At 44.7% G+C, this 12,327-nt stretch overlaps 1 protein-coding gene across 1 annotated transcript in view; it reads left to right on the top strand.

Annotated features, from left to right (window-relative positions):
• Positions 1–12,327, top strand: part of SGIP1 (SH3GL interacting endocytic adaptor 1) — a 168,381-nt gene that overhangs the window by 95,110 nt on the left and 60,944 nt on the right. The window contains exons 10-14 of the mRNA XM_074961575.1: positions 1,086–1,110; positions 2,505–2,556; positions 8,996–9,081; positions 10,010–10,102; positions 11,562–11,636. Coding sequence (XP_074817676.1) covers positions 1,086–1,110; positions 2,505–2,556; positions 8,996–9,081; positions 10,010–10,102; positions 11,562–11,636 — 331 coding nt within the window. The remainder of the gene's footprint in view (positions 1–1,085; positions 1,111–2,504; positions 2,557–8,995; positions 9,082–10,009; positions 10,103–11,561; positions 11,637–12,327) is intronic.

The following is a 12,327-nucleotide window of genomic DNA, read 5'->3' as shown; positions in this document are numbered from 1 at the left end:
CTCAGTAGTGCTCTGTAGACTTCTGGATAAACCTCTGCTCTATGCAATTCCACTGCTCTGCCTGATGGCTGAATGGGACCAGCAGTCCTCAAGGCAAATGTGAATGAACTTGTAGAAAACATGATGTTGGAGGGAGAAAATATGCCCTTCCCTCAAAATCAGAAACTTTCCTAGAGCAGCTACTCCCTCATCATGCACGGGGAAAAAAGGCTTCTCCTTTGTGTCGTGAAGGTAAGGGAAACCCTTGCATTAAGAAATGTCACATAGAGCTGTGGCATAGGTAATTTACTAGGTTATTACCACATAACATTGCACCATGGTAACTGCATTAGGAACAACCATAAGCATGATAACATTGCTGTATTGTCTCATGTTGTTGTTGACAAATAACCACCCGTGACCTCTGATGTCCCCGTCCCCCTCCACCGGAGATGGGTATTACAAATACATACTGCATCTTCTTTTCCCCTTCTCTTTTTTAGAGGTCGGTCTGTTGTATATCTGATTTCTTTTTCTCCTGTTTTAACAATTTCTACTTCTAAGCGTCTTCTGGATTCTTACTAGTTCACAAGCAGCCTGAAGTGTTCCCTAGGTCTTTCACTAGCTTGCCAGTGTGTTTAACGTGTGTGTGTGTGTATACACACACACACACACACACACACACACACACAATGACACGGTTTAAAATACTGAAAGTAGGTCACTTGATTTAGACCAATTTATAGACCATCAAAGTTCAGGATTGTTTTAAAGGATTCATCACAATTAAAAATGACTAATCAATTTACAATCAAGTCAGCTGTAAACGCAACATTCCCAGGTAATCTATTTATCTGGCTCGAAATCCTTTTCATTATTTATCTCTGTCCTCCTCAAATCAGGAGCAAAACTGATTCCATAACGTGTACGTGTGTGTCATAAAGGTAATTACCAGTATGGATGTTGGATTGGAGTCAAATTTCATTTATTCCTTAGTATTGATGCTTGTCTTCTCAATCAAATTGAGATGTCAGCTTTTGTTACCTGTTTTACATATAAATTATGCTCACCTGGTCCTAAACCTTAGTGTTTGTTTCTAATTCCAGGGCGCAATTAAAAGGAATTTATCCAGTAAGTATATTTTTTTTAGCTTGCAGGAACAGATAGTGTCTCAAGAAGATTGATTCTCTCATGAACTTTAAAGAAGGCAAATTTACTTCAAAACGTGCTTCTCTATGTAGTTTTCAAAGTACACTTAAACTTTCATTTCCCAAAGAGTAACTCTTAAAGGAGAACTCTAGGTACTGTATTAATGGTTGAGTCCTTGAAATGGATTCGGGATGCAGTGCATGTGCCATTGAACTGCGGTACATAGTGTTCCACCCTTCAAGAATGTGTTGCTTATAAAATTAACTTAGTCCAGAGGTGGGCAAACTATGGCCTGCGGGCCACATCCAGCCCGTGGGACTGTCCTGTCTGGCTCCTGAGCTCCCGGCCGGGGAGGCTAGCTCCCGGCCCCTCCCCCCGTTGTTCCCCCTCCTCTGCAGCTATGCTGCCGTGCGGGCAGCACTCTGGGCGGCGGGGCTGCACGCTTATGCTGGGCCGGGCGGCGTGGCTGCCAGACATGCCGCTCTGAGCGGCATGGTAAGGGGGCTGAGGCCGGGGCCAGGAGGTTGATGGGGCAGGAGGTCCCGGGGGATAGTCAGGGGACAGGGAGCAGGGGGTGGTTGGATAGGGCAGAGGTTCTGGGTGGGGAGGGGATGGGGAACAGCGGTGGCGGTTAGGGGCGGGGGTCCTGGGAGGGGGTCAAGGAGACAAGGAGTGGGGGGGGTTGGATGGGTGGGGGGTTCTGAGGGGGGCAGTCAGGGGGTGGGAAGTGGGATGGGTCAGATAGGGGCAGAGGCCAGGCTGTTTGGGGAGGCACAGTCTTCCCTACCCGGCCCTCCATACAGTTTCACACCCCAATGTGGTCCTCTGGCCAAAAAGTTTGCCCACCCCTGACTTAGTCTATTAATGTGATATGATGCCTCTAAAGTCAAAAGGCATATGGAGCATTCGAAGTTGGGGGTACACAACCCTGTTCAACAGACTGTTTCTTAAACTGTCAAATAGTCCCAACCACACAATTTTTAATAAGGAGGAATGAAGAAGGCAAAGCTAGTGCTTATACCTTTGCACTCTCAAGTCAGAAAAATTAGGTAGCAGACAACTAGATTCTGCTTTCTCTGCAGACAGCTATACAATGGGCTTGGTATTGGCAACTTGCTGAATACATATATTTGTATATTAAGAGATTAATATATTTGTACGTATTGAGGAGATGAATTACACTTCTTCACCTTATTATGGGTTGAGATCACACAGCCTCTTACTTCTGTGTCAGTGACCAAGTTTAATTTTTAGTATGAAGTGCATGCTAGTTTCATGTAGTTGATGTGACCCACATCTTTGAGTAGTTCATGTGAAAAATTGAGATACAGAACTCAAGTGAAAACTGATCTAAACAGAACTATCATATGTAACAGGTGAAGAGATAGCAAGACCTAGGCGTTCAACACCAACTCCAGAACTTGTAAGGTCAGTATGAAAGAAATTGTAAATTAATTTAGATATTGCACAAATATTAGTCTGGGATCCTTGCACCAAAGGTAGAGATGAGCAGTTAACTTATTACCTAACCCACAACTACTTTGGGAGTGGATACTCTGTTAGTTTTGTACATGAAAATCTGTAAAACTATCTAGATTTGATACCATTCTTGGTAGCAACTTCAGGAAAAAAGCATTTCTTAAAAACACCATCTCCAGCACTTCATCTTACTTCCTGGAACCAATCATAATTTTAAGAATGATGTAAAAAAGTGGAAGTGCCCTCCATGATGTAAAGTAAATTTTATCAATATATTCTCCTGCCTACTGGGTCAAAATGACTCAGGGTATGTCTACACTACGAAATTAGGTTGAATTTATAGAAGTCGGTTTTTTAGAAATCATTTTTATATATTCGAGTGTGTGTGTCCCCACAGAAAATGCTCTAAGTGCATTAAGTGCATTAACTCGGCGGAGTGCTTCCACAGTACCGAGGCAAGCGTCGACTTCTGGAGTGTTGCACTGTGGGTAGCTATCCCACAGTTCCCGCAGTCTCTGCTGCCCATTGGAATTCTGGGTTGAGATCCCAATGCCTAATGGGGCTAAAACATTGTTGCGGGTGGTTCTGGGTACATATCGTCAGGCCCCCGTTTCCTCCCTCCCTCCGTGAAAGCAGCAGCAGACAATCGTTTCGCACCTTTTTTCTTGAGTTACCTGTGCAGACGCCATACCACGGCAAGCATGGAACCCGCTCAGGTAACCGTCACCGCATGTCTCCTGGGTGCTGGTAGATGTGGTACTGCATTGCTACACAGCAGCAGCAACCCCTTGCCTTGTGGCAGCAGACGGTGCAGTAGGACTGGTAGCCGTCATCGTCATGTCCGAGGTGCTCCTGGCCACATTGGCCAGGAGCGCCTGGGCAGACATGGGTACAGGGACTACATTAGAAGTGACTTGACCAGGTCATTCTCTTTAGTCCTGCAGTCAGTCCTATTGAATCATCTTATGGTGAGCAGGCAGGCGATATGGATTGCTAGCAGTCCTACTGTACCATCTTATGCCAGGCAGGCAAGAGATGAGGATGGCTAGCAGTCCTACTGCACCATCTTCTGCCTAGCAGCCATGAGATGTGGATGGCTTGCAGTCCCTCTGCACTGTCTGCTGCCAGCCAAAGATGTAAAAGATAGATGGAGTGGGTCAAAACAAGAAATAGACCAGATTTGTTTTGTACTCATTTGCTTTCCCCCCTACCCCGTCTAGGGGACTCATTCCTCTAGGTCACACTGCAGTCACTCACAGAGAAGGTGCAGCGAGGTAAATCTAGCCATGTATCAATCAGAGGTCAGACCAACCTGCTTGTTCCAATAAGAACAATTACTTAGGTGCACCATTTCTTATTGGAACCCTCCGTGAAGTCCTGCCTGAAATACTTATTGATGTAAAGCCACCCCCTTTGTTGATTTTAATTCCCTGTAAGCCAACCCTGTAATCCATGTCGTCAGTCGCCCCTCCCTCCGTCAGAGCAACGGCAGACAATCGTTCCGCGCCTTTTTTCTGTGCGGACACCATACCAAGGCAAGCATGGAGGCCGCTCAGTTCACTTTGGCAATTAGGAGCACATTAAACACCACACGCATTATCCAGCAGTATATGCAGCACCAGAACCTGGCAGAGCGATACCGGGTGATGAGGCGACATCAGCGCGGTCACGTGAGTGATCAGGACATGGACACAGATTTCTCTCAAAGCATGGGTCCTGCCAATGCATGCATCATGGTGCTAATGGGGCAGGTTCATGCTGTGGAACGCCGATTCTGGGCTCGGGAAACAAGCACAGACTGGTGGGACCGCATAGTGTTGCAGGTCTGGGACGATTCCCAGTGGCTGCGAAACTTTTGCATGCGTAAGGGCACTTTCATGGAACTTTGTGACTTGCTTTCCCCTGCCCTGAAGCGCATGAATACCAAGATGAGAGCAGCCCTCACAGTTGAGAAGCGAGTGGCGATAGCCCTGTGGAAGCTTGCAACGCCAGACAGCTACCGGTCAGTTGGGAATCAATTTGGAGTGGGCAAATCTACTGTTGGGGCTGCTGTGATGCAAGTAGCCAATGCAATCAAAGATCTGCTGATATCAAGGGTAGTGACCCTGGGAAATGTGCAGGTCATAGTGGATGGCTTTGCTGCAATGGGATTCCCTAACTGTGGTGGGGCCATAGACGGAACCCATATCCCTATCTTGGCACTGGAACACCAACCCGGTGAGTACATAAACCACAAGGGGTACTTTTCAATAGTCCTGCAAGCACTGGTGGATCACAAGGGACGTTTCACCAACATCAACGTGGGATGGCCAGGAAAGGTACATGACACTCGCATCTTCAGGAACTCTGATCTGTTTCAAAAGCTGCAGGAAGGGATTTACTTCCCAGACCAGAAAATAACTGTTGGGGATGTTGAAATGCCTATAGTTATCCTTGGGGACCCAGCCTACCCCTTAATGCCATGGCTCATGAAGCCGTACACAGGCAGCCTGGACAGTAGTCAGGAGCTGTTCAACTACAGGCTGAACAAGTGCAGAATGGTGGTAGAATGTGCATTTGGACATTTAAAGGCGCGCTGGCGCGGTTTACTGACTCGCTTAGACCTCAGCGAAACCAATATTCCCACTGTTATTACTGCTTGCTGTGCGCTCCACAATATCTGTGAGAGTAAGGGGGAGACGTTTATGGCGGGATGGGAGGTTGAGGCAAATCTCCTGGCTGCTGGTTACGTGCAGCCAGACACCAGGGCAGTTAGAAGAGCACAGGAGGGCGTGGTACGCATCAGAGAAGCTTTGAAAACCAGTTTCATGACTGGCCAGGCTACGGTGTGAAAGTTCTGTTTGTTTCTCCTTGATGAAACCCCCCGCCCCTTGGTTCACTCTACTTTCCTGTAAGCTAACCAGCCTCCCCTCCTCCCTTCGATCACCGCTTGCAGAGGCAATAAAGTCATTGTTGCTTCACATTCATGCATTCTTTATTCATTCATCACACAAATAGGGGGATGACTACCAAGGTAGCCCAGGAGGGGTGGTGGAGGAGGGAAGGAAAATGCCACACAGCACTTTAAAAGTTTACAACTTTAAAATTTATTGAATGCCAGCCTTCTTTTTTTTGGGCAATCCTCTGTGGTGGAGTGGCTGGTTGGCCGGAGGCCCCCCCACCGCGTTCTTGGGCGTCTGGGTGTGGAGGCTATGGAACTTGGGGAGGAGGGCGGTTGGTTACACAGGGGCTGTAGTGGCAGTCTGTGCTCCAGCTGCCTTTGCTGCAGCTCAGCCATACACTGGAGCATACTGGTTTGATCCTCCAGCAGCCTCAGCATTGAATCTTGCCTCCTCTCATCACTTTTGAGCTTCAGCCCTCTCTTCAGCCCGCCACTTACTCTCTTCAGCCCGCCACCTCTCCTCCCTGTCATTTTGTGCTTTCCTGCACTCTGACGTTATTTGCCTCCACGCATTCGTCTGTGCTCTGTCAGTGTGGGAGGACAGCATGAGCTCAGAGAACATTTCATCACGAGTGCGTTTTTTTTTCTTTCTAATCTTCACTAGCCTCTGGGAAGGAGAAGATCCTGTGATCATTGAAACACATGCAGCTGGTGGAGAAAAAAAAAGGGACAGCGGTATTTAAAAAGACACATTTTATAAAACACTGGCTACACTCTTTCAGGGTAAACCTTGCTGTTAACATTACATACATAGCACATGTGCTTTCGTTACAAGGTCGCATTTTGCCTCCCCCCACCGCGTGGCTACCCCCTCAACCCTCTCCCCTCCCCGTGGCTAACAGCGGGGAACATTTCTGTTCAGCCACAGGCAAACAGCCCAGCAGGAATGGGCACCTCTGAGTGTCCCCTGAAGAAAAGCACTCTATTTCAACCAGGTGACCATGAATGATATCTCACTCTCCTGAGGATAACACAGAGAGATAAAGAACAGATGTTGTTTGAACGCCAGCAAACATGCACTGCAATGCTTTGTTTTACAATGATTCCCGATTACGTGTTACTGTCCTGGAGTGGTAAAGTGTCCTACCATGGAGGATGCAATAAGGCTGTCCTCCCCAGAAACCTTTTGCAAAGGCTTTGGGAGTACATCTAGGAGAGCCGCGAATGCCAGGGCAAATTAATCCTTTCACATGCTTGCTTTTAAACCATGTATAGTATTTTAAAAGGTACACTCACCGGAGGTCCCTTCTCCGCCTGCCGGGTCTGGGAGGCAGCCTTGAGTGGGTTCGGTGGGTACTGGCTCCAGGTCCAGGGTGAGAAACAGTTCCTGGCTGTTGGGAAAACCGGTTTCTCCGCTTGCTTGCTGTGAGCTATCTACAACCTCATCATCATCATCTTCTTCGTCCCGAAAACCTGCTTCCGTGTTGCCTCCATCTCCACTGAAGGAGTCAAACAACACGGCTGGGGTAGTGGTGGCTGAACCCCCTAAAATGGCATGCAGCTCATCATAGAAGCGGCATGTTTTGGGCTCTGACCCGGAGCGGCCGTTCGCCTCTCTGGTTTTCTGGTAGGCTTGCCTCAGCTCCTTAAGTTTCACGCGGCACTGCTTCGGGTCCCTGTTATGGCCTCTGTCCTTCATGCCCTGGGAGATTTTGACAAATGTTTTGGCATTTCGAAAACTGGAACGGAGTTCTGATAGCACGGATTCCTCTCCCCATACAGCGATCAGATCCCGTACCTCCCGTTCAGTCCATGCTGGAGCTCTTTTGCGATTCTGGGACTCCATCATGGTCACCTCTGCTGATGAGCTCTGCATGGTCACCTGCAGCTTGCCACGCTGGCCAAACAGGAAATGAGATTCAAAAGTTCGCGGGCCTTTCCCTGTCTACCTGGCCAGTGCATCTGAGTTGAGAGTGCTGTCCAGAGCGGTAACAATGGAGCACTCTGGGATAGCTCCCGGAGGCCAATACCGTCGAATTGTGTCCACAGTACCCCAAATTCGACCCGGCAAGGCCGATTTAAGCGCTAATCCACTTGTCAGGGGTGGAGTAAGGAAATCGATTTTAAGAGCCCTTTAAGTCGAAAAAAAGGGCTTCATCGTGTGGACGGGTGCAGGTTTACATTGATTTAACCCTGCTAAATTCGACCTAAAGTCCTAGTCTAGACCAGGGCTCAGTGCCTGCCTGAAGAGTTCACTCTGTGCTTTAAGACGGATAAGAAAGCTTTATTTATCTCTACTTAGCTCCTGACCTGTGACAACTTAGCTGTGTGGTTATCACTAGCACAGCCACCTTCCATTTCACAAGTGTCTTTGCTGTATTTCACTGATGGGTGTCTAGTGTGTAATCAGACTTTTGCCTGTCTTGTTTGTAATCCATTTACCAAGCTATATTATTTGGGACCTTTGGTTGAAAGGTCAATCAAATCTTATGTAAATGTCAGTAATGGTATTTATTCATGATGCTTCCTCTCATGCTCACTATAACAACTTTGTAAGGCTATCAGATGCCATGGTGATAGGCACTATATCAAAATCTTAATAGACAGAGAAGCATACCAACAGCAAATGCAGAAATGAAGACCTGCTGAGGCCATTTATATTAGTTTTCTTTATTCATGTTGGGATGATGCCATGATATTATAAAACAATCAGGTCTCTTCTCATCTTTGGAATAAAGCTATGTAATGAAACAGAAAAAAGATAGCCAAGCCAAACATTTAATGTTAAACTTCCCCCTCAGGGTTATGTTCTGCCACTGATGTGCAAGTAATTCATATCCAGAGTAATACTTGTTTGTATTAACAGGAGTTATTGATGTGATCTGTCTATATTAGTGCCTAGCTCCTTGTGTAGTATCTAAGCAATCTAATGGGTCCATGGCACTAGCAAAGATCCTTGTCACCTGAACTAAAGAAGAATCTTCACATTGGCTGTGTCTGCAGTGCAACTATGTGGGGGGAGGGGTGTGAATCGCAGCACACATCAAAATGCTGCAATGCTCTGTAACTGCCCTGCGTGGACACTGCAGGCATGAACTAAAAGGTACCTAGTTTGCATTAGCATAGTCCTCTTCAAACTGGACAACTTTAATGCGAACCAGGTACTTTTTAGTTTGTGCCAGCAGCATCCACCTGGGTCAGTTACAGCACTTTGGTGTATGCTGCACCTCACACCCCTGTAGTCCGACAGGGCAGTACAGACAAGTTCTCAGTAAACCTAAGGGTTTTCTTCTTCCCTGTGGGTCAGCCACTAGCAGGCTGTTTAGTCAGACACTTGATCAATGCTGGCAGTATCTCCAGTAGAGAGTGTGGTATGCATACATGCTATAAAACTTTAATACCACAGGTAGCACTGAGAGGCTAACACCTCAGAACCTCTTTAACTTTTAAGCCCATTTACAGTTTGTTCCTTCCATTTCTTATGCTAATATTTGTATTATCCTGCAGCAAAAAAGCCCCAGATGATCCTTCAGCCCTTGCCCCACTGTTTGGCCCACCACTGGAGTCAGCATTTGAGGAACAAAAGTTGGAAGGTATAAAAATCGACAGGGGGTGGGTTGCTTGCTTGTTTGTTTATTAGCCTGGCAATTTTTTAAAAGTGGGAACGTTAGTTTGAAATAAGCCTTTTTAAAAAATAAGTTTTGTAATAAGGTCAAATGTGCAACAAGTCTACTTGATCACTCTCCCTGCCATTGAGACATTGCATCCTGGCTAACTCCTTCCTGTACAATATATAGAAACTGGCACAGTCTGCAGATTATAAATTGATGATAAACATTTAACTAGCAGTTCCAGAGCATGCAAAATAATTACCCTCTCACAAAATAAAATTTAATCAATGATCAGTTTTGTAAGTAACTTACACTTCTGATACAAACCAAACCATAGTCACAGGGGATATCATATGCTCCTGGTGTAGGTCCTTCAATCCAATATAAACAGAACCACAGGGGGGATATAATTTTCTGGAGTATCTCTTTGTTGAATAAAGAAAAGGAGTACTTGTGGCACCTTAGAGACTAACAAATTTATTTGAGCATAAGCTTTCGTGAGCTACAGCTCACTTCATCGGTGAGCTGTAGCTCACGAAAGCTTATGCTCAAATAAATTTGTTAGTCTCTAAGGTGCCACAAGTACTGCTTTTCTTTTTGCGAATACAGACTAACATGGTTGCTACTCTGAAACCTCTCTGTTGAATATGTAACATCCTGGCATTTTCTCTGTGAATGTGATTTTCTATGTTGGGCAGATAGACCAGGCTTTTGAAACCCTTTTAAAAGGAACATCAGCTCCGGCCAGACAATGAGTCAGGGAGAAACATATGCCAATCCAAGTACTGATGGAATGTTTGTATCTTCTGTCTGGTAGAAACTGGTACTGATAATTAATTAGTGGATTCTATAATTGAAATTAAATATTTTGTATTGCTTTGGTGTATGTGATTTATGTTTGTGTTCTTAGCTCCTTTAGATCAGACAGAGATATGGGGCTCTGTCCAGCCAGTGAATTCCAGTTTAGACTCTCCAAAGCTACCAAGACCTTTTCCAACTGGAAGTAAGTTAAGTGTGGATTATCAGTCTGAAAAATTTATCTGGGCTATGGTATACTACGAGATTCTCTAACACTGTAATCATGTGGCAAGTTAGTTCATTTTTACTGGACTGACTTTAACTGCAACATACTAGAATGGAAAAAGGAGACATTCATTTAATAATGTATTGGATGGATGGCTTTCAGAACAAAGGAGACAATGCACTTCATCCCTCGGGAGAGACATTACATGCAGAGGATTATCTGAATTGGCAAGGCTAAATTTGACTCTGTTTAGCTGAAGGAAGAGAGAGATCTAGGAACAAATACAGCATATGATAAATACTATAGCGCCTGCTTATCTCAAAGAAAGATCCCGCTATCCTAAATTGGATTCACAGTTATATCTCCAGAGGAAATCATAGAAATGTAGGACTGGAAGAGCCCTTGAGGTCATCTACTCCAGCCTGCTACACTGAGGGAGGACCAAATATACCTAGATATCCCTGACAAATGTTTGTCTAACCTGTTCTTGAAAACCTCCAGTGATGGGGATACCTCAAGCTCCCCTGGAAACCTATTCCAGTATTTACCTGTCCTCAATAGTTTGAAAGATTCTTCCTAATATCTAACCTAAATCTCCCTTGCTTCAGATTAAGCCCATTACTTCTTGTCCTACCTTCAGTGGACATGGAGAACAATTGATCGTCCTCTTCTTTATAACAGCTCTTCATGTATTCAAAGATTGTTATCAGGGCCATCCTCAGTTGTCTTTTCTCAAGGCTAAACATGCCCGGTGGTTGTTTTTTTTTTAACCTGTCCTCATAGGTCATATTTTCTAAACCTTTTATCATTTTTGTTGCTCTCCTCTGAGCGCTCTGATTTTTTTCCACATCTTTCTTAAAGTGTGATGCCTAGAACTGGACATTGTACTCCAGCTGACGTCTCATCGGTGCTGAGTAGAGCAGGACAATTGCCTCTCGTCTTATATATGACACTCCTGTTAATACACCCCAGAATGATATTATCCTTTTAGTAACTGCATCACACTGTTGTATCATAATCCATTTGTAATCCACTGTAACTCCCAGATCCCTTTCAGCAGAACTACTGCCTAGCCAGTTATTCCCCATTTTGTAGTTGTGCATTTGATTTTTTCTTCCTAAGTGTAGTACTTTGCACTTGCCTTTATTGAAGTTCACCTTGATACAGATAGTGGTGATGCACACTAATTGCCCTATAATCATCATTTAATTATGCAAGGATTTTAAAATAATCTACCATGATAAAAAGTCATAGTCATTATCTCTGTACTGAATCTTGGGACACGTGTGCAATTAATCTTTATCAACTCTGCACCTTCAATGACATTTAAAAGAAGACACCCTGAACAGGAGGAACCTACAAAGAATCAAACACCCTATGTTTTATGAGCTTAATGCATCTCTTGAATTTATATTCTTTCCTCTGACCTGTTTTTCAGCACCTCCGCCACTTCCACCAAAAAACATTCCAGCTACACCACCTAGGACTGGTTCTCCCTTAACAGTTGGAATAGGTAAGAATGAGGCATTACGTTTATTAGCTCATGAAGTAATACTGCATAAGATATATACCGTGCATAACTGAGCATGGTCCTGTAGCCACTGACTCCAGAAGCCCCCCACCGACTTCAGTGCAATTTATGCACGTGTAAATGCTTACAGAATCAGGTCCATTCTGAGGAAATCTGCATAACGACCACATATTTGAACGTACTTGTATATGTTTAACTCACATGCATTTTATGTCTCCTTTTTATTTTCGATGTTTTGGCATCTATTGTGTTCAAAATTATACCATCTAAGTCCTCCATACAGAGCCTGTGATTTTTTTGAATGATTTTGTCGTCATTACTATCTATTGGTTTATTTCCTCTCCCACTTTTTGGTACTGAGCCATTTTAGTAAAGAAATGTGACACTAGTTCCAAAGTTATACCTGAAACTGTTATAGTAGCTCTTTAAATTGGCTTTTAACTTTCATTTTGAATGTTTTTTAAGGTTCAATTCTTATGAAATATGGGTGCAAAACTAATGTTTCTTTTTCTAAGAGCAATTCAGGGTCTGATCCGGTCATTCTTGCACCCCAAACTCCTGTTGCTTTTCAAAGGGAGGCTTGGGTGCGAAGTTGGGATTTAATTTAGAATTAGAAAATCTCAGTGTTGTTCATGCAGAGGTATGCCAGAGAGCTATGTTAACTATAATACTT

Source organism: Natator depressus, chromosome 8 (genome assembly GCF_965152275.1).
Source record: "Natator depressus isolate rNatDep1 chromosome 8, rNatDep2.hap1, whole genome shotgun sequence".
NCBI lineage: Eukaryota > Metazoa > Chordata > Testudines > Cheloniidae > Natator > Natator depressus.
This window is presented reverse-complemented; position numbering and strand designations above follow the sequence as displayed.